This window comes from Danio rerio, chromosome 3, assembly GCF_052040795.2.
Source record: "Danio rerio strain M-AB ecotype USA chromosome 3, GRCz13ab, whole genome shotgun sequence".
Taxonomy (NCBI): Eukaryota; Metazoa; Chordata; class Actinopteri; order Cypriniformes; family Danionidae; genus Danio; species Danio rerio.
Window position 1 is genome coordinate 9150411 of NC_141023.1, and position 27090 is coordinate 9177500.

Genomic DNA, 27090 nt, shown 5'->3' on the forward strand with positions numbered 1-27090 from the left:
ACTTTAAAACAGTTAAACAGAGCATCTGCAACGTGTGGATAAAGAATGAGCCTCTTTCAATCGACCTTAACTTCTACTTTCTTTTCCTCTCTTTCAAGGATAAGGAAACGGTGTTGTACGGACAGACATCCATTAGATTACCTAATTAATTTTGTTTGTTAAGCACAAAGATTTGATTCAAAACTGTTTCTAAATTCAGTTCTAATTTCCAGAAAACTAATAAATTAACAATTATAACTAAGTGTGGTCATGTTACCGACTCGGTCCCAGTCATTCCCCTTGCTGGCCAGCAGAGGCCGCCATTTCCGGACTTCTAACATTACATCATCCACATACGCTGATTGTGCATACACCTGTTCTGAATCAAGCTAACGACCCACGTACCCTTTATAAGCCAGTTCCAAACGCTCAGTCAGCGCGAAGTCTTGTTTAGCCCCGGCCAGCATTTCTGAGCGGCATTCCTGCCTGATTCCTCGTGCATTACTCCAGCCTGTCTCTGACTCTGCTTCGCCTTCTGCCTGCCCACGACCCACGCCTGATATACGGACTCTGATATTCGCTGCCTGCCCACGACCCACGCCTGATACACGGACTCTGATACTTGCAGCCTGTCCTCGATCTATGCCTGGTAATACTCTCTGTGTCTGTTCATCGCCAGTCTTTATCCATCACAGACTGTTGTTGTTGTGTGTTTGCACGTTAGTGCATATTGTGTGTTTGAGTGAGAGCTTGATTAATAAATACTGCATAATGGATCCCTCCGTGTCAGTCTCCTCGTTACAGGTCAACACATGTTGTGCCCCAAATGGTCTAAAACCTGACAGGTTGTCAAATCTAAGCTTGTTTTTATTAAAGCAAATATAAATATGCATATAATAAAAAAATACTGCAAATAATTATAACATGCAAAAGCAAATTGTCATGAATAAACTGTAATAGCCCCCCCAAGATGAAAAAGGCATGGAGGCAGTGGTTTTTATATTTATGTAGAAAATACAATTTTTTTTGTAATATTTTATTCCGTAAATTCTTTTTCATATGTAAAGATATTTCTGTTTTGCAGCACATCCCTTATGTTTTAAGCAATGTGTAAGCAAGGTGCATAACTAACGCTCTCTGCGCTGGACATTAGACCTGCTTTCAGCTTGTCAATTGTGCAGTCTTTTTTAGTTCCTCAAAATATCAACACACCAACTATGCTCCCTAACACACCTCTTTTTAGACTGGAACACCCATGAGTCCACAAAGTGACGCAAATGGATATGCTATTTAAGCAACGTGACGAAAAAACTGAAAATTAAGATTGCGTTGGTCTAAAAAATTGTAACATGTCAGGGCAAACATGTCTTGCGCCTTATTGTGGCGTATGTATGAAAGGGCCCAATAAGTCTCTTTTTTTAAATTTCCTGATGTTAAAATAGGATCCAAATCCCTCCCATTTTGAGGCCCACCACAACGTGATGTAGGAGTGCGGTTTCCCCGCCCACCAAATTGATTGACAGCCTTGTATTAACTTGTCTCCGTAGTAAAGTGTATAATTATACCCACTAGCAAAGCAATTGGGATTAAAAGGTCTGTTCAGCTTTCTGTGATCATCTGCACCTCAAGAATGAGTTTAAAACGTTTATAAAATATGTTTGTAATAAATACGGTAAAATTGCTGAAATTCATCACAGCACCACTTCAATCCCGGTTTGTGGTCATTAAATCAGGTTTATTTTGTACTTCAACTTAATGAATATCCATACAGCTTGCTGGTTTGAGCTTCGTCTGGGTCAGTTGGAGTTTCTGTGTGGAGTTTGCATGTTCTTCCTGCGTTCATGTGTGTCACGTTAGCAAGATCAAACGGGAACAAAAAGGTGCGGATCCAAGTGCAGTTTATTTACAATGTGCATCAAACAGAAAAACAAGGTGTCCAAAGTGCAAAGTACAAATAAACAACAAAACAAGAAACACAAAACAGAGACAGGGCTCAGGAATCAAAACTCGAAATACTAGACTTACTGGAATACAGAGACAAGAAAGACAAACGACGCAGTAACAAACAGAGGTGGAATGGTTGTATAAATAGTCCAGGAAATTAACAGGAAACAGGAACAGCTGATGGCCAATCAGTGTGCGTGGACCGGGTGTAATGCGTTTGGTATGTATGGACTTGTAGTCTTTTGGGCGCTGTAGTTAAATCTCAGAGTCCGTGAACTACAGCGCCCTCAGGTGGTCACTGACAGTCATGACAGTGTGGGTTTCCTCTGGGTTGTCTGGTTTCTCCCATAAACACATGCGCTAAATGTGAATGTGTGTGTGTGAATGAGTGTGTATCGGTGTTTCCCAATGATTGGTTGCAGCTGGAAGGACATCCGCTGCGTAAAACATGTGCTGGATAAGTTGGTGGTTCATTCCGCTGTGGCGACAGTGAATTAATAATGGGACTAAGCCGAAAAGAAAATAAATGAATTAATATCCATACAGCAGTGTATATTAACATGTTTTCTGTCATGTTTCTAGTTTAACGTGTGTGTTTGTGTGCATGCACATGTGGTGTGTTATTGCACTAGATTATTGGCTCATATTCGTTATCTGGAGGGCATTTTATTTTGAAAGGTGATCTAAAGGAAATGGACAATAAGAACAATATTTAATAAATTACCTTTTTCTTTAAAACTTTTTGATATTAAAGTCTTAATGTTTAAAGATTTGATGGTGTTAACTTTACATCAATCCAATGTAAGTATTTATAAGTGAATATAGGCGCGAGATAACAGCTGACGTAGTTTCCGGTGCGCGCACACTTTCTGAGATGGAGTCCGACAGACAGGTACGTTTTTAGTTCCTCTTATTAATACCAATATTATTTAATAAATATGGACGTTTAGATTATTTAATGTGAAACCCAAGTGAACACGGGGAAAACATGCAAACTCCACACAGAAACTGACCCAGCCGAGGCTCGAACCAGCAACCTTCTTGCTGTGAGGTGATTGTGCTACCCACTGCGCCCCCATGATGCCATTTTCCTTAACAACAAAAATAAAAAAAGTATTATGACAATGTTAATCAGCTTTTCTCATGAATCAAAAAACATTTACAGAGAGTAACGTTGGACAGATACTGAGAGGCCGAAATGAATGCGTTTGACAGGCTGGCCATCGATTCAGCACTGGACTGTTTGTTTATCTGGGCTCGAATGGAGTCAGGACGTGATTGGCCGCTTCGTGTAGTTCAGAATTAGCATCACTGACAGCACAGGCTTCTGGCAGATGCTGGCGAACTGCAGATGTAAAGGCCGAGCGTGTGCACGCGAGAGCCTGACATTAGTGAAAAGGTCAAGCGGACCAAACCTACAGGCCTGGATCTGGACAACAGACAGCCGAGATCGCAGAGCAGTGTGCAGCAATGCAGTCTAATGCTGCAGTTCAGTGCCGCAGGCTGAATATGAGCTACTGGACGTTCAAAGTCTCTTCTTCATTGGCATTTACTGTGGGCTTCCGTTACAATTCTCTGCACACATAGAGCTTTATGATCCACAAAATGTTTATAAAAGAGAAAAGGGGACCAATTATGCAAAAACCACTTTTATAAGGAGTTTAAACACAGTTGTGTGGCAGCAGTGTGTGAATATAACCAGCTTCTAATGGTAAACAATGACTAATTATTGCGGCTTGAGAAAGCCAACATACTGTTATACTACATAAACTAAGAATGCATCTGCTCCTCCTAGACTATTCATACTACAACCACCAAACTAACTCCAAACCTCCAAACTATACTGAATTAAGTTGCTATATCTTTTCCAACTGATCCGACTTACGGTTTTCCAAAACTGGCCCGGAAAAGTCGGAAAAGTCCTATTGACTTAACATTGGACCAAAGTTTATGACCTCACAACTTTCCACCAGACTGTAGGGTATGGTTATTTAACTCAGACTACCAATCTGCCAATCACTGATGACCTTTCCACTCACTAGCCAGAACCTAGCAACCACATACAGCACCCTAACAACTGTCCCATAGACTTCCATTGTAAAACACTGCCATTGACTTTACATTTGACATACTAACAACATACTAATCCATGCTAATAATATACGAATCCATACTTGAAACATACTAACATACTAGCAAACACAGAAACAATATCCATACTAAATCTATACTAAATCATACTAACAAACATACTTATCATACTAGCAACATGCTAATTCATACTATAAACATACTAGCAACATGCTAATTCATACTTGAACCATGTTCATTTATGTTAGCAACCGCCTAGCAACACTTAGCAGCCACCTAGCAACACCTTAGCAATGACATAGAACACCTTAGCAACATCATAGCTACAGCCTAGCAACCCCTCAGAACACCCAAGCAATGACCCAGAACACCTCAGCAATTGCCTAGCAACACCTAGCAATGCCTTAGCAACTACCTAGCAACCACTCAGAACACCCTAGCAACTGCATAGAACACCTTAGCAACCACCTGGCAATGTCTTAACAACCAGTCAAAACACCATAGCAATGGCTTAATAACTGCCTAGCAACCACCCAGAACACCCTATCAACCGTTCAGAACATCCTAGCAACCACTTGGCAACACATTAGCAATCACTTAAAACCCCCTATCAACTGAATCACTAGAAACATGCTCACCTTGATGTAGTTATGACATTTCAAACTTCTTAAAAAACTACTTCACTTACTTAAACTTTACACTTTACACTCATGCCAACATAACGTTTGTCTACGAACTTTACTTTTCTAGTTTTATTTGTTATAATAACACTTGATTAAAACTGTCTGCAGAAACACTTTGGTTGACATTCTCCCTTTGTACGTGTCATCAGAGGGGCAAAGCCCCGCCCACTAGTGAACATCTCTCCCTCATTAGCATAGGACGTCAGTCTTGTTTATGAATCTGCCTCTGTGCTGACACATAGCCATGTGTAGCTCCGCCCTCTTTTGAAAAGAGCACAATCTCATTTGCATTTAAAGTGACAGTCACCAATATAGCACAATTAGCATCGAAGCCTAAAAGGGGCAGTTTCAGAGAGTTATAAAGCATTATTTGCGCGATATTATGAGCTGAAACTTCACACACACATTCGAGGGACATCAGAGACTTATTTTACATCTTGTAAAAAGTGGCATAATAGCTACCCTTTAAAGTTAAAAATGCATACAAGTATAGTGTTAAACCTAGAGCATCTGTATTCTGCTGTTTGTCTTTCAACTGAAGCATCTTTCTCTTGTCTCTGCTCTCTGACAGTCTCCCTGTTAAAGAACTGATTAATTGTTCTCCATTACTGCTCATTACTCTCAGGTCGCTTCACAGCAGGTAAAGTCCAGAAGTACTCAAACAGGCTTGTGATTTAAGACACCAGAAGCACCGGTACTCTACCTCCCACAGCAAAGACAATCATGTATAGTGCAAACACTGAAATTTGCTTTCCTTTCAATAAGATACAGTAGATGAGAACAAAGTTTCAATGTAATATTGTATGTAGACCCAGCTAACATAATATATATTCTAACACGGTGTGAATGTTGCAATCAACTTAAACATTTCATTTTATGCTTTTAAAGCGATTAGCTGACTTTAAAAAGTGAGTAAACCTGTTGCTTTTAAAGCGATTAGTTGACTTTACCCAAAGTGAGCATAAATCATTGCATTTAAAGTGATTAGTTGACTTTAATTTAAAAAACCCATTGCCTCAGAATGATCAAATAAATGAGCTACATTTACCGGCCACTTTATTAGGTACACCTTACCAATACCGGGTTGGACCCCCTTTTGCCTTCGGAACTGCCTTAATCCTTTGTGGCAAAGATTCAACAAGGCACTGGAAATATTCCTTAGAGATTTTGCTCCATATTGACATGATAGTATCACGCAGTTGCTGCAGATTTGTCAGTGCGAATCTTCCGTTCCACCACATCTCAAACGTGCTCTATTGGATTGAGCTCTGGTGACTGTGGAGGCCATTTGAGTACTTGAATATTGTCATGTTCAAGAAACCAGTCTGAGATGATTCACGCTTTATGAGATGGCGCATTATCCTGCTGGAAGTGGCCATCAGAAGATAAAGGGATAAACATAAAGGGATGGACATGGTCAGCAACAATACTCAGGTATGCTATGGCATTGATGCTCAATTGAACCTAACAGATCCAAAGTGTGCCAAGAAAATATCCCCTACACCGTTACACCACCACCAACTAGAACCGTTGATACAAGGCAGAATGGATCCATGCTTTCAAGTTGTTGATGCTAAATTCTGACTCTACTATCCGAATGTCACAGCAAAAATTGAGACTCATCAGACCAGGCAACGTTTTTCCAATCTTCTATTGTGCAATTTTGGTGACCCTGTGTTAATTGTAGCTTCTGAATTTTTTGGGCAGTTTTAAATTTGATAAAAAACGGCGGGTTGACAAAATTTGGGCGGTCTTGAAACATAAATTTTATATGCAACTTATTTGACAAAACATAGCTGTGTGCATCATGCAGCGCCTGCAGTTAAACTCAGCGGTTTAATCATAACACTTCTATCGATCGTTTTTTCCGCTATTGACAGCAAGAACAAACATAGAAGCGTTGTCTGATTCACAAGCAGCAGCTAATTATGTTTAAAAGAATTAAAAATGCCAAATGAGACAAATTTATACCCCATTTTGAAAGTAAAACATACTCTAATAGGTAGTGTAATCTACACAGCAATAAGTGCAGTGTGTGGGTGAGAGGGGGCAGTGTTTCGATGTGATCCGGTTATGTTGTGGTTCTGTGACTGCGGGTGGTGGTTGTTGTATGGTTAAAAATTATGACAGTCAAAGTAACTAGGTTAATTTTGATATTAATAAATGAAAATAAAATATATTAGTGTAATATTTTGTAAGTTTGGGTGGGTTTTGGACAGCTTTTAAGCTGGAAAAAGTCGGCTGTATCTGGCAACACTGGACAGGAGTGGCACCCGGTGTGGTCTTCTGCTGCTGTAGCCCATCCGCCTCAAGGTTGGACGTGTTGTGTGTTTAGTAGGGGTGTAACGATACACTCAGCTCACGATACAATGTGTATCACGATATAATGTTCACGATTCGATGTGTATCACGATATTTGGAATAAAAATTGAAAATTAAACTGAAATGCAAATTTTACCAAGTAAACTATTTTTTATGTATTTCTTTTGTTTCAACTTGTTAAAATGAAACTTCTTTAAGAAAATGAATTAAACAGGCCTGTCTCTGGAAAATAAAACAATTTAAAAACTTCTGGAGAAGCACTTTAGCAGCATCTAGAACAGCAGCCTGTAAGTACATTTAAGATTTGTTTCAGTTGTTGTGTATGGTTTGAGGACTTGTTTCCAGCTGTTTGTGTAAAGTTGTAGGACATTTAAACTTGCTTTCAGTTGTGTATAATACTAGAAGTTGTTTAGCCACTGTTTCCTTGGTTACTATAAGAGCTTGTGTAGCGAACGCAGACGCGGTTCGCGTCGTCCGCCTCAGTTTCGGCCCTTGTTTTGACTCGGGAGGCGTGTCCAAACGCCAGGTAACCACTATATAGTGAGCACGGTAGCATTAGTCGGCAGGAGAAGCACTTTAGCAGCATCTAGAACAGCAGCCTGTAAGTACATTTAAGATTTGTTTCAGTTGTTGTGTATGGTTTGAGGACTTGTTTCCAGCTGTTTGTGTAAAGTTGTAGGACATTTAAACTTGCTTTCAGTTGTGTATAATACTAGAAGTTGTTTAGCCACTGTTTCCTTGGTTACTATAAGAGCTTGTGTAGCGAACGCAGACGCGGTTCGCGTCGTCCGCCTCAGTTTCGGCCCTTGTTTTGACTCGGGAGGCGTGTCCAAACGCCAGGTAACCACTATATAGTGAGCACGGTAGCATTAGTCGGCAGGAGAAGCACTTTAGCAGCATCTAGAACAGCAGCCTGTAAGTACATTTAAGATTTGTTTCAGTTGTTGTGTATGGTTTGAGGACTTGTTTCCAGCTGTTTGTGTAAAGTTGTAGGACATTTAAACTTGCTTTCAGTTGTGTATAATACTAGAAGTTGTTTAGCCACTGTTTCCTTGGTTACTATAAGAGCTTGTGTAGCGAACGCAGACGCGGTTCGCGTCGTCCGCCTCAGTTTCGGCCCTTGTTTTGACTCGGGAGGCGTGTCCAAACGCCAGGTAACCACTATATAGTGAGCACGGTAGCATTAGTCGGCAGGAGAAGCACTTTAGCAGCATCTAGAACAGCAGCCTGTAAGTACATTTAAGATTTGTTTCAGTTGTTGTGTATGGTTTGAGGACTTGTTTCCAGCTGTTTGTGTAAAGTTGTAGGACATTTAAACTTGCTTTCAGTTGTGTATAATACTAGAAGTTGTTTAGCCACTGTTTCCTTGGTTACTATAAGAGCTTGTGTAGCGAACGCAGACGCGGTTCGCGTCGTCCGCCTCAGTTTCGGCCCTTGTTTTGACTCTCGAGGCGTGTCCAGCTGAATTCAATCAGCTAGTGCTTTAGGGGTTATATAAACAACTAGTTCACCGCGGCAGCGGTCGCGGCAGCCTCGTGTGAAGACCGACGAGGGTAAAGACCATCGACTCTACCTGCGCGACTCCACCGAGCAAAGACACCGACAAAGCACTTGAGTACTTTACTTTGTTGTTTTACTTTACACTTATTTTTTTTTTGTTGTCAGTGCACTTTTATTATGTGTTTTCTAATTCCTGTTGTTACTAACACTCGCAAAACACGGGAGGTACGCTGCAGACGTAATCCTCACAACCTTCGTTCAATACATGTATCTACTATTTCACAACTCTCTCTCTCCGTGGGCCTCTGGAATTGTCAATCAGCTGTTAACAAGGCTGATTTTATTACCTCCATAGCTACATATTCTGACTATAATCTCATGGCTCTAACTGAGACCTGGTTGAGGCCGGAGGACACTGCTACACATGCTACTCTTTCTGCTAATTTCTCTTTTTCCCACACTCCTCGTCAGACAGGGAGAGGGGGTGGGACTGGACTACTAATTTCCAAAGAATGGAAATTTACTCTGATACCGTCCCTGCCAACAATCAGCTCCTTTGAATTCCATGCAGTCACCATTATCCACCCCTTCTACATAAATGTGGTTGTCATCTACCGCCCACCAGGTAAATTAGGTCACTTCCTAGATGAACTGGATGTTCTTCTCTCATCTTTTTCTAATTTTGCCACTCCCTTATTGGTGCTAGGTGACTTCAACATTTACGTTGACAAACCGCAAGCTGCAGACTTTCAGACTCTGCTTGCCTCTTTTGACCTAAAAAGAGCACCTACTTCTGCTACCCACAAATCAGGTAATCAGCTAGACCTTATTTACACACGACACTGCTTCACTGATCAAACAATAGTAACTCCACTACAAATATCTGATCATTTCCTTCTGTCTCTCAACATCCACATTACTCCTGAGCCGCCACACACTCCAACACTGGTTACCTTTCGCAGAAACCTACGATCTCTCTCACCCAATAGACTATCCACCATTGTTTCAGACTCTCTTCCTCCATCTCGCAAACTCACTGCACTTGATTCGAACAGTGCCACTAATACACTCTGCTCCACACTAGCATCATGTCTAGACCGATTATGTCCTCCTGCACCCTGGCTCTCGGATGCTCTCCGTGAGCATCGCTCAAAACTTCGGGCTGCAGAGAGAATTTGGCGGAAAACTAAAAATCCTGCACACCTCTTAACATACCAAACTCTTCTGTCCTCTTTCTCAGCTGAGGTTACTTCTGCAAAGCAGACGTATTACCGTCTGAAAATCAACAATGCCACTAATCCTCGCCTACTTTTTAAAACATTTTCCTCCCTCCTCTATCCTCCTCCTCCACCCGCATCCTCCACACTTACTACTGATGACTTTGCTACATTCTTCTGCACCAAAACTGCAAAAATCAGTGCTCAATTTGCTGCACCTACAACAAACACGCAAGATACAACACCAACACCACACACACTCACCTCCTTTTCTCAGCTCTCTGAGTCTGAGGTGTCCAAACTTGTGCTATCTAGCCATGCAACCACCTGTCCACTCGATCCCATTCCCTCTCATCTCTTGCAAGCCATCTCTCCTGCAGTCATACCAACACTGACTCACATAATTAACACATCTCTTGACTCTGGTTTATTCCCCACTACATTTAAGCAGGCTAGGGTAACCCCACTGCTAAAGAAACCCAACCTGGACCATACGCTACTTGAAAACTACAGACCAGTATCCCTGCTTCCATTCATGGCCAAGATTCTGGAGAAAGTAGTGTTCAATCAAGTCCTGGACTTTCTTACTCAAAACAATCTCATGGACAACAAGCAATCCGGCTTTAAGAAAGGCCACTCAACTGAGACTGCCCTGCTCTCGGTCGTGGAGGATCTCAGACTGGCTAAAGCAGACTCTAAATCATCAGTCCTCATTTTGCTGGACTTGTCAGCTGCTTTTGACACTGTCAACCACCAGATCCTGCTATCTACGCTTGAGTCACTGGGCGTTGCGGGCACTGTTATACAATGGTTTAGATCCTACCTCTCTGACAGGTCATTCAGGGTGTCTTGGAGGGGAGAGGTGTCCAACCTACAGCATCTAAACACTGGGGTACCTCAAGGCTCTGTTCTTGGGCCACTTCTCTTCTCCATCTACACATCATCTCTAGGACCAGTCATCCAGAGACATGGATTCTCCTACCACTGCTATGCTGATGACACCCAGCTATACCTCTCTTTTCATCCTGATGATCCCTCGGTTCCAGCTCGAATCTCAGCCTGCCTGTTGGATATTTCACACTGGATGAAAGATCATCATCTTCAGCTGAACCTCGCAAAAACGGAAATGCTTGTAGTTTCTGCCAACCCGACTCTACACCATAACTTTTCAATCCAGATGGATGGGGCAACCATTACTGCATCCAAAATGGTGAAAAGCCTTGGAGTAACGATTGATGACCAACTAAACTTCTCTGACCACATTTCTAGAACTGCTCGATCGTGCAGATTTGCACTCTATAACATCAGAAAGATCCGACCCTTCTTATCTGAACATGCAGCTCAACTCCTTGTTCAAGCTCTTGTTCTCTCCAAACTGGATTACTGCAACTCTCTACTAGCTGGGCTTCCAGCTAACTCTATCAAGCCTCTTCAACTGCTCCAGAATGCAGCAGCACGAGTTGTCTTCAATGAACCTAAACGAGCACATGTCACTCCACTGCTAGTCCGTTTGCACTGGCTGCCAGTTGCTGCTCGCATCAAATTCAAAACTCTGATGTTTGCCTACAAAGTGACTTCTGGCCTAGCACCTTCTTATCTGCACTCACTTCTGCAGATCTATGTGCCCTCCAGAAACTTGCGTTCTGTGAATGAACGTCGCCTCGTGGTTCCATCCCAAAGAGGGAAAAAATCACTTTCGCGAACGCTCACGCTCAATCTGCCCAGTTGGTGGAATGAACTCCCTAACTGCATCAGAACAGCAGAGTCACTCGCTATTTTCAAGAAACGACTAAAAACTCAACTATTTAGTCTCCACTTCACTTCCTAAGCTGCAATTGCCTCTTTGAATATCACACTAATTGTACAAAAAAAAAAAAAAAAAAAAAAAAAAAAAAAAAAACTACTAACACTTCCCTTCTTAGACTTTACAGACCTGAAACTTGCCTTTAGTACTTATTCATTGTTGCTCTTGGTTGTGTAAATTGCTTCCTTGTCCTCATTTGTAAGTCGCTTTGGATAAAAGCGTCTGCTAAATGACTAAATGTAAATGTAAATGTTCTTTAAAATATTATTGAAATGACAGAGACAAAATTAAGGAACAATTTATGTAAAGGTGCAAAAAAAAAAAGCTTTCTATTCAATTGAATTTAACAGTAAGAGCTTAAGGCTTTGCTTGGTCACTTGTGTTTTTTGTGTGTGCAAAAAAAAAATCCACATTTCCAGGTATTTAATTCATATTTAATTAAATTCATTTAGAGATATCTCTAATTACAATTGTGACTAGTCAAAACTCATTTAGAGATATCTGCAAATATTTTTTAATGGAAGTCAATGGAGGAATATGACTAGTCATAATATATTTGCAGATATCTCCAATCTGATTTCGTACTAGTACAATTGTAATTGCAGATATCTCTAATTGTCCTTCTGACTAGTCGAATTATAATTATGACTAGTCAAAATATAATGAGAGATTTCTCTAAATATATTTATGGATAGTCAGAACAAAGGTTTAAATGCTAAAATGGCTTGCCATATGCGCGCGTCTATAAGTCCGCCCTCTGTAGTAACAGCTCACGGTCAGCTCACGTCATGTGTGATTTTGCGGCGGTAACATTATATGAAGACAGAATGATATTTTAGGGTGAGTTGTACCTTATAAATACAGTATGTGACTCTTTCAACACCATTAGGAGGTATCCCTGTCGCTGTGCAAAGTATGTAAATCACTGTGAAGACTTTAAAACTTAGGCTATGTTTGACCCAGTATGCGTGTCAAAAAGCGGACGAGTCTAAAGCAATGACTGTACAACCGAAATGTTGCCAGACGTCTGATTTTGAGAGGATGGGCCATCCTCTATTTTAGCTCCACTCATCTTGGTCTGCTAACATTACTGCTGCTGCAACTGAACTCACGTGCGACAGCAGGTGGAACGTAGCTCACGAGCAAACAGCTCAACTAATAAGAGAAAACGGACCCCATATCGTAATCAAATCGTCATAACGCCACGATGCATATTGTGACATTTTTGCATCGCAATTAATCGTACAACGATAAATCGTTACACCCCTAGTGTTTAGAGATGCTATTCTGCACACCTCGGTTGTAACGAGTTATTTGAGTTATTGTTGTCTTTCTATCCAGTCTGGCCATTCTCCTCTGACCTTTGGCATCAACAAGGCATTTGCGCCCACAGAACTGCCGCTCACTGTACATTTTCTCTTGTTCAGACTATTCTCTGTAAACCCTAGAGATGGTTGTGCGTGAAAATCCCAGTAGATTAGCAGTGTCTGAAATACTCAGACCAGCCCGTCTGGCACCAACAACCATGCCACGTTCAGAGTCACTTAAATCATAATTTTTCCCCATTCTGATGCTCAGTTTAAACTGCAGCAGATTGTCTTGACCATGTCTACATGCCTAAATGCATTAAGTTGCTGCCATGTTCTTGGCTGAGGAGAAATTTGCGTAATCAAGCAGTTATAAAGGTGTACCTAATAAAATGGCCGGTTAGTGTATGTGCACTATAATGAGAATTAAGTTAAGTCAACTTAACAGAAACAAGTTACACCGGGTTTATTCACTTTTTAAGGAAAGTAACTATTCACTTTTTACAGCGCATCATTGATTCCTGTAATATAATATAATTCTCTTGCTTTAAATCAATTTACACGGTGTAAAGCATTGTATAAATAACAGCAAATTGAGTTAACTCATCTAGAGTCTTGGCAAATGTGATGTGATCAGTGTCAGTTCACACTTCACCCAGAATGCATAAATCTTTTCAGTTCAGTGATTTAATTTTCTGGATGCGGTTTTGAATGTCATTGATTCACTGGCCGTTTAGTGTCGTCCACCTAATCATAATGGCTCTGGACTATGTTAATGCAGCATGTCAATACTTTAATGTTTAATTTCTCCTGCCCTTTGCGTTTAATGAAAGTGTCTTCCAGCTGCTCCGCCGGTTAGTTTTCATCTAGCAGGTGCTTTTATACGCAGTGCATTTATTATAGGTTCAGTCCCTGTGGAGACGAGCGTCCTCCGCAAGGTCACCCGACTGACAGGAGATCACAAACTTACTAAATTAAGAAACAAACTACTGGGGGTTGAAACCTACAACCCATTGTGGTATAGTTAAAAAGTTTGGGGTCAGAAAGATTTATTTAATGTTTATGCTCACTGAGGCTGCAACTATATGGCCAAAAATATGGTAAAGAGAGCATAAAAAGGCATTGTTAGTGTAGATACGTACAGTGCACATAATCTTTATCTGTTTCTCAGTGAATAAAGGCAATACATTTTGGTGCTTCAGTGGGTGGCCATGTGAGATTTGCAGAGTTAGCTGCCTGCTAATGCACAAATATAATGATTTATATAATTCACAAATATAATTTGGTATATGCACAAATATAAACTTGTAAACTTTCTAAAGAAAATTGGAATTTAAAAGAGAGATTTGTGAGGGGTGTACTCATATATGCTGAGAACTGTATATGGAAGATACTAGACGTTAATACAAGATAAATCTTCTATTATTGTTTATAAACGAAAACTTGAATGAAACAAATTATACCAAGTTATCTCTAAAAATAATGTTTGTGTGTGTATTTAAGGACATTTTGTCATTAAAAATCATATATATTCAGAGTCAATTATTGTGGTGTGCCATTATTCTCTCATTAATTTGTTCAAAATGTTCAGGATACAACAATAATATATTCAGTATTTGATAACTCACATAGATTTGTGTATTTTGAATTGCATTTTGAATTTATGATTGGATTTGTGTATTTAAGAATCCTGTTTTGAATTTAAAAATTATGGTAAAATTTATGAATTGGATTTTTACATTAATGAATTAAGTTTTGAATTTACAAATTCAATTTGTGTATTTATGAATTGTGTTTTGAATTTACTAATTGTATTTTTGTATTTCTGAATCGTGCTTTGAATTTACGAATTTGAAATGACAAATTTAAATTTGCGAATTTGACCGCCCCTCCCAGGCCACTAGTGAGGTATATAAGAAAATATTTTGCTTCCTTCCTGTGTTGAGTTTCTCCGCATCTCTTTTCCTCCCCTTTCTAACATTGAGTTTCTCCGCATCTCCTTCCCTTCCTTCCAGCGTTGAATGCTTCCACTCTTTCCTCCTCCCCCTCCCGCTTCCAGCTCCTCTCCCCCTCCTACATCTAACTCCCCACTTCTTCCAGCGTCGAGTTGCTCCGCTACATTTCTTTTTTAAACGTCGAGTTGCTCTGCTACTTCCCCTTTTTTTCTAGCGTCGAGTTCCTCTGCTACTCTTTTCTTTTACCTGCTCAGGCCATCACTCCCCAAGCTCTGACTCCCCTGCAGTCTCCCCGAGCTCCAACTCCCCAGGAGTCCCGCTTAGTCCACCTCTCCACCGGCCCTTTCTTTCCCAGACTCCCGCAGGAGACCCACTCTACAGCTCTAACTCCCAAGGAGTTGCCCCTTGAGCTCCGACTTCCCCGGAGTCAATCACTGCACCAAACCCCCCCGCCTCGGCCAATAAATACCTTTCTGTTTTTTCCTAGCGTTGAGTTTCTCTGCATCTCCTGTTCTCTCTCTCCTAGCATTGAGTTTCTCAGCATCTCCTTCCCTTCCTTCCAGCGTCGAATGCTTCCGCTCTTTCCTCCACCCCCTCCCTCTTCCAGCTCTCCTCCTCCACCTACCTCTAACTCTCCACTTCTTCCAGCGTTGAGTTCCTCCGCTACTTTTCTTTTTTTCAGCATCGTGTTTCTTCGCTATGTCCTCTTTTTTTTCTAGCATTGAGTTCCTGTACCACTGTTTCTTTCTTCCGCGTAGGCCATCATTCCCTAAGCTCTGACTCCCACAAAGTCTCCCCGAGTTCAGCTCCCACAGGAGTCATAACCCCCCCCCCCCTCTACCTACGTCACCCCCTCTCCCGCAGGAGTCCTCACCACCCAAAATCTACCCTGACTCCCTTCAGGAGACTCCCCCGAGTCAGACTACCATGGAGTCAATCACAGCCTCTCCCAAGCCCATACTCAGACTCTCTCAAGAACAACTTCAACTTCGCTCCAGCTTTCCTTCTCCATATTTCAATTTTATATCCAGCAGCCGTATATAATAATGATCTTTGCCTTTTGGGGGTTCTTCAATACGCGGCTGCTGTCTCAAGCTAAAAGCATTTTTGGGAGTTCTCGAGACGTACCTGACCTCAAACGTCCCTCTCGACTTTCAAACGGGAGGGAGGGAGCCCCAGGCTCGAGGATATTTTGAGCTCAGGGCTCTCTCCCAGGACAGCATGACAAATACGCTTTATTATCAATCATCATCTGACAATCATCAGCTAAGTGTGAACTCTTGAAGTGTGGTTTATTTATAAACTAATTTCGAGAGGGTCACATGCTTATGATTGAACACGGCTGGTTTCGCATCAGCTCCATGTATTGCACTAATGAGATTAATACTGACTCACTATAAATAACCAGAGTTTTCTACTCCAGTCATCTTCGTCTTGAAGATTCCCCTCCATCCACCCCTACTCCTCCCCTTCTCCTGATAGGGCAGCACTGTTGCCTTACAGCAAGGCTCGGTCCCTCACCATGCCGGTTGGCGTTTTTGTGCAAATTTGCATGTTCTTTCCATTCTCGCATGGGTTTTCCCCAGCTTCCCCGGTCTCCTCCCATTGTCCAAAGACATACACCATAGGTAAATTTACAACTCCAAAGTAGCATCTTAAGACAAACTCTTAGCCAGCTATATCTCAGCATTTTCTCAAGCAAAGTGCTCTCGAGACCTACCTGAGCTCAAACTCCCCTCTTGCCCTTCAAATGGGAGGGTGCCCTGGGCTTGAGGATATTCTGAGCTCCCCGGACAGCATGTCAAATACACCTTATTATCAATCACTCCAGTCATCTTCGTCTTGAAGAATCCCCCATTCTACCCCTACTCCTCCTCTTTTCCTGATAAGGCGGCACGGCAGCCCATTGGTTAGCACTGTTGCCTTACAGCAAGAACACTGCTGGTTTGGTCCCTCACCAGGCCGGTTGGCATTACTGTGCCAATTTGCATGTTCTCCCTGTGCTCGTGTTGGTTTTCCCAAGATTTCCTTCAACTCCCAAATTGACTACCCCCAAGTAGCATCTTAAGACAAACTTTTAGCCAGCTATATCTCAGCACGTTCACAAGCAGGAGGGTTCTCCAGACCTACATGAGCTCAAACTCCCCTCTCGCCCTTCAAATGGGAGGGAGCCCCGGGCTCAAGGATATTCTGAGCTCAGGGCTCAATCTATTTTTAAGATTTATCTAGCTTCATAAAACACCCATAATATGAATAAATTTTTTTGTTCTTGTAACATTTTTCTTTATAATTCTGCATGTACATGTGTGAAAACATCTCTCCCTCTCACACACACACACACACACACACACACACACACACACACACACACACACACACAGAGTAAATGGAGTGTTGATTGTTCACCTAAGTCTGCTTTCATGGCCATCTCGTATGACGGCGGGAGGTGTGTGAGGTTCTGGAAGGAGCGGGAGAAGGACAGGTCATACGGCTCCGTCTGAGACGTCAGGATATTGTTCATTCTCGGCTTCTCTGTGGGGTGGAAACCAAAAAAAAAAAAAAAAAAAAACAGGCAGAGAAATGAAACACATCCCGTACAAGAGAAGACAGCTCCGGCTCAGTGGGTGTCCGTGCGTGTATACTTCATGTGTGTATGCATAATGTGTGTGTCTGTCTGTGTGTGTTTACTATGTGTATGTGTGTATGTGCATATACAGTACAAGACTGTGTGTGTGTACTGTATGTGTGGGTATGTGTGCATATGTGTGTGTGTGTGTACTGTGTATGTGTGTGCATATACTGTGTGTGTGTGTGTGTGTACTTTCTGTGTTTGTGTGCATACAGTGTGTGCCTGTGTGTATGTGTGTATATACAGTACAATACTTTGTGTGTACTGTCTGCATATGTGTGTATACTGTGCACTTGTGTGTGTATAATATGTGTGTTTATATACTGTGTGTGGTTGTGTGTGTGTACAGTGTAGGTGTGTGCATATACAGTAATGTGTGTATTTGCTGCAATCTAATGTTTACCGTGTGTGTATATGTCGGCATATACTGTGTGCGTGTGCAAATGTGTGTTTTTGTGTATACTCTGTGTCTGTGTGTTGATATACTGTGTCAGTGTATGTGTGCATATACTGTGTGTGTTTGTGTATATATTGTGTGTCTCTGTGTGAATACCATGTATGTGTGTGTGTTTACTGTGTGCACACATTGTGTGTGTGTACTGTGTGTGTTTGTGTATGTGCACTGTGTATGTGTGTGTATATATTGTGTGTCTCTGTGTGAATACCATGCATGTGTGTGTGTTTACTGTGTGCACACACTGTGTGTGTGTACTGTGTGTTTGTGTATGTGCACTGTGTATTTGTGTGTATATATTGTGTGTCTCTGTGTGAATACCATATATGTGTGTGTGTTTACTGTTTGCACACACTGTGTGTGTGTGTGTACTGTGTGTTTGTGTATGTGCACTGTGTATGTGTGTGTATATATTGTGTGTCTCTGTGTGAATACCATTTATGTGTGTGTGTTTACTGTGTGCACACACTGTGTGTGTGTACTGTGTGTGTTTGTGTATGTGCACTGTGTATGTGTGTGTATATATTGTCTGTCTCTGTGTTAATACCATGTATGTTTGTGTATTTATTGTGTGCATATACTGTGTGTTTGTATGTGTGTGTGTGTGTGTGTGTGTTTGTGTATGTTTGTGTATATGTGTGTATATATTGTGTTTCTGTGTAAATACTGTGTATGTTTGTGTATTTACTGTGTGCATATACTGTGTGTGTGTGTGTGTGTGTGTGTGTGTGTGTGTGTGTGTGTGTGTGTGTGTGTGTGTTTGAGTATGTACACTGTGTATGTTTGTATATACTGTGTGTTTCTGTGTAAATTCCGTGTATGTGTGTGTATTTACTGTGTGCATATACTGTGTGTTTGTGTTTTTGTGTGTATTGTGTGTGTTTGTGTATATGTACAATGTGTATGTGTGTGTATATACTGTGTGTTTCTGTGTGTATACATAAACTGTGTGTGGGTGCATGTGTGTATGTTGTGTATTTATACTGTTTGTGTTGTTGTAAACTGTATGTGTGTGTGTTCTGTGTATGTATGTGCATATACTGTGTCTGTGTACTGTGTGAATATACTGTGTTTGTGTACTGTTTGTGTATACTGTGTGTATGCATCTGTGTGTATATAGTGTAAGTGTGTGTGCGTGTGTGTGTGTGTGTGTGTGTGTGTGTGTGTGCGTGTGTGTGTGTGTGTGTGTGTACAATGTGTATTGAAGAAGTTGCTTAATGAATATGAGTGTTAGTCCGGCAGCTGTTCACCCAGTAAAACACTTGTCAGGAATGTCCTTCCCTCATATTATCCGTGTGCTCATGAGATTATTAAGTACCAGGACTGAGATCTGTGAACCATTTCCAATGTCATGTGTTTCTTATGGTGAACGAGAGAGCTTAATGCACTGCACATTATATTTCTATTATGTTGTCATTTCCATCATCAGCCTACTAAAATGGTCTGAATGATTTTTTTTCAATATTATGCCTATCTTCAATTTATTTTGACATCATTAATGAAGCATTGCTAAATTATTTTCACTAATCTTTAAATCAAATCAAGTCAAGGCAAGTCAAGTTGAGCTGTATTGAGCATTCCGCTACAAGTGTAGATACAGTGGAGAAAATTGTAATGTCTTGCAGGATGTCTTCATAAATAAACACTATCATAAATATGAACACAACACTGGACATTAGAGTTATTTAAACCTATACATAACTAACACACAGGAGCGGTCATCTAACTAACCACACTGTTTTAAAAAAAGCCAACAGACTGTTATACTACATTTATTTATTCTTCTTCTTTCGTCTTCTTCTTCTTCTTAGATTAAGAACGCATCTAGTCCTAGACTGTTCATACTACAACCTCCAAACTAACTCCAAACCTCCAAACTATATTGAATTAAGTTGCTATATCTTTTCCAACTGATCCGACTTACAGTTTTCGGAAAACTGGCCCGGAAAATTCGGAAAAGTCCCATTGACTTAACATTGGACCAAACTTTATGACCTCACAGCTTTCCACCAGACTGTCATACAGACTTAAGGTTACACTTATTTAACCCAGACTACCAATCTGCCAATCCCTGATGACCTTTCAACTTACTAGCCACACCCTAGCAACCACTTATGGCACCTTAACAACGGTCCCATAGACCTCCATTGTAAAAACATTGACTTTACATTGGACATACTGACAGCATAACAATCCATGATAACAATATACTGATTCATACTAGCAAACATGCTAATTTATACTATAAATATACTAACAAACATACTACAATACTTATCATTCTAGAAACAAACTAAACATAGACCAATCAATACTAAAAACATTATAACCAACATACTAATCTTACTAGCATCATGCTAATTCATTCTAGAAACATACTAGTAATGTGGTAATTCATACTAAATTTATGCTAACAACATGCTAGTTTATACTAGAAACATGCTAGCAACCTGCTAATTCATAAAAGAACTGTGCTAACAACATGCTAGTTTTTGCTAGAAACATGCTAACAACATGCTAATAATATAGAATCATGCTAATTTATGTTAGCAACTGCCTAACAACTACTCAGATCACCTTAGCAACCACCTAGCAACATCATAGCAACTGCCTAGCAACACCTTAGCAACTGCCTAGCAACACCCTAGCAACCACCTAGCAACACCTAAGCAACCACCTAGCAATGCCTTAACCACCTAGCAACACCTTAGTAATCACATAGAACACATTTACAACCACATAGAACACCTCAGCAACCATTAGGCAATGCCTTAGCAGCCACCTAGCAACTCTTTAGCAACCACCTAGCACCGCCTTAGCAACCGCCTAACAATGCCTTAGCAATCGCTTAGCAACTCCTTAGCAACCACATAACAATGCCCTAGCAGCTGCCTAGCAACCACTCAGAACACCCTAGCAACCACTAAGCAACACCTTAGCAATGGCCTAGCAACATCTTAGCAACCGCCTAGCAACACCTCAGCAACCACCTAGCAACACCTTAGCAACCACTTAGAAATGCCTTAGCAAGCACTCAGAACACCCTTGCAACCACATAGCAACATCTTCGCAACCACATAAAGCATCCTAGCAACCGCCTAGCAACACCTTAACAACCAGTCAAAACCCTATAGCAACGTCTTTGCAATACCTTAGCAAGCACTCAGAGCACCCTAGCAACGCCTTAGCAACCATTCAGAACCATACCTGTCAACACTTCTATTTCCCCGGGAGTCTCCCACATTTCAGACCCATCTCCTGTTTTGTTCTTTCTCCCGGAAAACTCCCAGAATGTCACCCTCCAACCTAAAGCTTTTTCAGACTTTCAGGTGAAGCTTACTCTAGCCACCATGAAGTTTGTCTACGAGCTTTACATTTCTAGTTACTCACTGAGTCCTTGTAAGATGGAGTTGGAGAGTAGGGTGTTTCTATGGGTGGTTTGTCAAGCCCACTCACCTGTGTGAGGCACGCTCAGAAATGCACAATGTTTTTTTCAGGATTTCAGCTTCAAAACATCTTCTTTTTGTGTTGGGTGCGTAAATTGTGAGTCAATCTGCATTTTTGGGTGAACTGTCCCTTTAAGTTGCAGTGTATTGAGCTCTCTAGACCACCATAGTTTCTGGATTTGCATGTACAACATCACATAAGCACACATATTTCCAGAGAGGCACAGAGAAACCACACAGATATACCATACATACATACACACCAAATACAGGGTCAACCTTATACATTCACATACAACGAGGAAAAGAGAAAAAGATACACATGTCAGACATGCGTACTGCTTACCGTAGTGCTCTATTCGGTGGCCTAACAAACCCAAGTGAGAAAGACAAAATCAGTAACTTTATTTATTTTTCTGTGCATGATTTTAATTTACGACCTCAAAGTTATTTCATGTCACGATTCAAAAGCATCCACGGCTTAAATGTTTGATTTAAAATGTTTTTTTCCCCTTAAAGAAAGAAAAACATAATGAAAGCAAATCTATTTATGTTACAGATAATTATTTACTGAAAAATGGATTGTCGAAATTGCCAAATTTAAGTATTAGCTAATGCATGCAAAGTGATTCAAAATTGGTCGAAAATATGAGAGCCACAGTAAGGTCCACAGATAACTCTGGGACTGAATATATTTTAGGGACAAAAATGAAAATAAATGTTTGTTAATATATAAAATCTAAAATGAAATGAGGCTATCTATAATACTTCTTGTGCTACAGACATAAACAAATCTGGTAAAACAATATTTGTGGCAAATGTTCAACGCAATTCCTTTGATAAACTGCAAAAATGCAATTTATTTGAACTTTTTGTCTTGTTTTTGGTTCAAATATCTGAAAGTTTTGAAAACAAGAAGCATTTTCTAGACAAGCAAAACATGTCTTGTTTTAGAAATAATATGATATATTTTCCTTAAAACTAGCAAAATAACTTTTTAAGGGTCATGACACCCCCACTTCCGGTTCAGGTCCACCTCAGAATTTTTTCAAAAGATGCATCATAGTGGGTGTGGAGCCCCGCGATCAGAGGCAGCAGTGGGCGTGGCCAGCAGAGCAGGGAAGGAAGGAGGGGAGCGAACAACCGTTGTCAGTCGGTTCACAAAATGAGACACAAACCGTGAGGAGACGCATGATTTTATAGTTTACAAAGTTCTAATGCAAAGATATAAACAGTAATTTAATGCCCTGCTACATTTGTTATTCGTAATTTCATATACAGACAACCACAATTTTTATAATTATAACAATAATCGTGTTCATATAAACAGTATAAATGAGGACTTCTCCCTCAATCCCCGGGGCTGAATGCAGACTCAGTGCAGCAGGTCTCTTGCCCTGCCCATTTTAACCATTAGCCCTGCTGGTAATCTGGAGGATTTGGGTGAACACAGCAGCACGGCGATGTGTTTAAATGTTTACAATCTTCACTGATAAAGGACAAAGTCTGCCATCCTCCAATTCTCGTACTGCTCTCCTGACAAAAATGCTTGCAGCACACACACAACTTTGCTGTATTGGCCCTGACAGGATCGCAGGGAAAAACATGCAACAAACCCTATGGGTCATGGAAACAAACACTTACTGGCCTTCATGAACGGCTAAATATTGTGTGCCGTGGGTCCGTGGACGCGTCTCACACAGTCATCAATATATGATTTCACAGCTTGGCACTGAAAGGTCTGCCTTGCCTTCAGAAAGCATGTGCAGTCATGAATAATTAAGAAGCCGGCTCTTCTCATAGGATAAGAAAACTCTGCTATGAATAATAATCAAAATAGATGCGTCATCTTTGCACTTGCAGTTTTGCGCTACGTCGCCAATTTTGATCTCGCCCCAAAATTCATTTTAAACCCGGAAGCTGAAATTAGCTGACAAAAGCTCAAAATTGTCCAGTTTTGCCCACAATTAAAGCTAACAGGTGCTAACATTGTCCTAATGGATGCTTAACACATACAATTCTGTTAAATTCTCAAAAACAGTACTTGAGGGTTTCGTGAACCTTTAAACAAGACAATATTTGCTTGTCTAAAAAATGCTTCCTTTTTTAAATAGTTTTTTTTAGATAGTTGGATTCGAAACAAGACAAAAGCTCTAAGAAATGCATTTTTTGCACTGTAGAGGGTAATTATCTAATTGTAATAAAAATAAATTTCATTCTTCAAAAATACATCTTTAAAATATAAAATAAATATCATTTGTTTGAAAAAAATGACTCAAATTGGATCAAATATGGGTAAAATTCAACATTTCACACATTGAGACGTCACATGTGTGAAAATTACTAAAGACTGAGACTTGAAAATCAAGATTACAAAAGAAACATTCGGTAAGTACTAAAAATAAAGAGGAATTTATACGGAACCCCGGAAGGGACGCAGTGGAGGAGAAATAAATTGGCTTGGTGAAAAAAAAATGGGTGGGAGTTTTTGTGTTCTCTAGCAAAGTTTTGCATTCCCTCGCAAAAAATGTTTTGTGTTCCCTCGCAAAACCGTTTCTCCACAAACAAATCCTGTTCACTTCACTCACGTAAACCCTCCCTTTTATGCCGAAATTCTTCCATATTTTACCATTCTATCCCACTTTCTTTACATTAAATGTGTGCGTCGATCGTCGCCTTTCATATGCAACCTCTGAACCAGTGAATGCATGGATAAGCGCTGACTGACAGACGCGCTCCGTACAATAAACTGATCCCAGATCAGCTTCTGTATGCGCCATTTACAGAGACACCTCTGTTATCAAACAAGTTATCATCCAGATCTATAATGAAAGGATTCCATTACTTTAGAAACGGTTTGTACTCATTTAAGAGAAAATAAGCTGTTTACAATAAAACATGCAGGACGGAGATGTTTACATATTATTCAGTGTATTTTTCTGTTTAAACATACACCCGCTCCTCTGTGCTCCTCTGTAAATGGCGCGTACAGACGCTGATCTGGGATCAGTTTATTGTATGGAGCGCGTCTGTCAGTCAGCGCTTATACATGCATATATATATATATATATATATATATATATATATATATATATATATATATATATATATATATATATATTTTTTTTTTTTTTTTTTTTTTTGTAAAACTGAGAAAATACTTTTCCCCAGTTTTGAACTGCCATCACTGATTTCACTAGAAAACCAAAAAATCTCTGTAGAAAAACATTATAATGTTTCTGGAATCCTAGTCATTTATAGCTCCGAATCTTGGTTGAAAACCGTTGTTTTGACCCGTCTATACACTATACAGTACATTAATAATTATGTTGATTGATATTTTGACTTTCTTCTTTTTTTACTCCCTAAAGGGATAGTTTATCTAAAATTTTATTTTGCTGACACTCAAGTGGTTTCAACCATTTATGGGTTTATTATTTTTTTTTATTTTTTTGTTGTTGAACATAAAAGAAGATATTTTGAAGAAAGTTAAAAACCTGAAAACATCTGCTTTCATAGTAGGAAAAACAAATACTATACAAGCCAATGGTTACAAGTTTGCAGCATTCTTGAATCTCAAACAGGTTTGAAACAAGTAAAGAGTGAGTAAATGATGACAAAATTTTTAGTTTTGAGTGTCTTTTTAAATATAATAAGTATGAGTTTTATACAAAACAATATATATATTAATACTTTTTCTTATTTTTAACTGCCATCACTGACCAACCAAAGTCATCATATTTCACTAACAAGCCTAAAAATCTCTGTGTAAAATACAATGTAATGTGTCCGGAATTCTAAAGTCATTTACAGTCAGGAATTTGGCTCCAAATCTTAACCAAACACGCTAATTATGACCCAAAATATGTTATATATCACTGTGTCATTCAATATTTTGATTTTCTTTTTCATTGATGGATTTCTTTCACCATAAAAATGAGCCAAAAATATTAACCAAGGATTTTGTGGCTGAGTTTACATGGAATGGCCCGTTATTATTATTTCCATTATTATTATAATTGAAGCGAGCTGATATTAACATCCTGTAAAGCAATTGAAACTACAGTTGACGGCAAACACACAAGAAAGTTGATTTAATAACAGAGAGAGAAGTGCGCTTGCAGTCTGAAAAGCGCATTCACACCAAATCAAATCTGCTGAAGCTGAGATACCGTCAGAATTATTACGATTGTGCCTTTTGAATGACGTCCGCAAACTGTGCAGATGCGATTAGCATAACGTTTTGTTACACAATCCTCCCATTTACAGGCTAAGCTTTTAATTTCCTGTCAAGAGACAGTTTTTTTGCTGCTTTTCTTCCCAATCGAATATATTTGGTGAAAGGCGTCTGTGATCTTGAGGAGCGTCGGGGAGTAATGGAGATTATCAACACTCATTTGATGAGGCTAATTACAAAAAAAACTCTTTTCTGGAGATAAAGTCTAGCTCCACTAATTACTCCAATCTAATGTTGTAAACATCATTTTCTTCACACTTCAAACCATCTGGATGAGGAAGATGCTGATCATATCGAGACGTCGTCAAAAATCAATTAAACTCTGGGCTGCTCACATCGCTTCACACAAGGCTGATCGGGATTTGCTGGCAATGAAAAATGTTTAACCTTTTCACTGGTGAGTTTAGAATATCTTAACTGCACTGCAAAAAATGCTTTTCTTACTTTTTGTCGTGTTTCTAGTCCAAAAATCTAAAACTTCCTAAATCAAGAGGAATTTTCTAGACAAGCAAAACATATTGTCTTGTTTTAAGATATAATATGCCAATATTAAGTGAGTTATTCCTTAAAACAAGCAAAATAATCTGCCAATGGGGTAAGCAAAATAATCTTACGTCAAAAGAAAAAACAAGATTAATTTAATTAAAAAACTAAGGAAGAAAGTAGTTCCTCATACAAAAGGGTTTTTTTTTGACTCTCCATGTTTGATTTTGTTTTTATATACACAATTATGCCGTCAAACTGTTGTATAAACGCAATATCACACGAATAGCAGTGCGATATAGCTGTATGTTGGCCTGTGGCCTCGTGCCAACGCACGCCTCCTACCAGTGCCGATATACAGCCATATCACACTGATACTCGTGTGATATGATATTGCTCATATATATATACATATTATATATATATATATAAATTATAATATTAAGTGGGACCAAATTTTGCGATTGAGACAATACTTAAAATGGCTGCATCCTGATCAGTGCTCTGACTACTGAACAAGTGTACTAATTGAGACGCACCCTGTGTTCTGCTTTAGCTTCCAAATCTTAAAAAGGCTTCAAATGAGAAGGGTGGCTGATTTGAAATTCCGGAAGTTCCATTCTAAATTCCGAACATTCTAGATTCCAAACATTCTAAATTCCGCATGTGCTACGGAACCCTCAGCAGCACTGAAATAACAATACCAAGCAAACATAACAAACAAACTCACCTATTTTGGGTGTGTGTGAGCCGGTGAGATCCAGATGGCTTGTGTAGTCATGCGGATGGTTATCTGCAAAAAAAAAAAAAAAAAAGAAAACATTGGAAAAAATGGTGAGGTTTAATGTTTTCCACAAAATAAATCTGTCTGTCTGTCTGTATATCTGTCTGTCTGTCTGTCTATATATCTGTCTGTCTGTCTGTCAATATGTCTGTCTATCTGTCTGTCTATATATCTGTCTGTCTGTCTGTCAATATGTCTGTCTATCTGTCTGTCTATATATTTGTCTGTCTGTCTGTCTATATATCTGTCTGTCTG

The 27090-nt window shown here is 39.9% G+C and overlaps 1 protein-coding gene and 1 long non-coding RNA gene across 7 annotated transcripts in view; both read right to left on the minus strand.

The window, feature by feature from the left end:
• shisa6a (shisa family member 6a) overlaps positions 1-27090 on the minus strand; it is a 214865-nt gene that overhangs the window by 6345 nt on the left and 181430 nt on the right. For 3 of the 6 annotated variants that reach the window (NM_001442720.1, NM_001442721.1, XM_087241979.1), the window contains exons 6-8: positions 26782-26844; positions 21678-21698; positions 17209-17334 (exon numbers count right to left, since the gene is read on the minus strand). In NM_001442720.1, the coding sequence (NP_001429649.1) occupies positions 17209-17334; positions 21678-21698; positions 26782-26844 (210 nt within the window). The remainder of the gene's footprint in view (positions 1-17208; positions 17335-21677; positions 21699-26781; positions 26845-27090) is intronic. The other 3 variants (NM_001442722.1, XM_087241980.1, NM_001442723.1) reach the window with 2 other exon arrangements.
• LOC141381136 (uncharacterized) lies at positions 1861-5912 on the minus strand. Its single transcript, XR_015480443.1, has 2 exons — positions 4386-5912; positions 1861-4321 (listed from the first exon to the last, which is right to left on the minus strand). It is a non-coding gene; the product is annotated as an uncharacterized LOC141381136 (long non-coding RNA).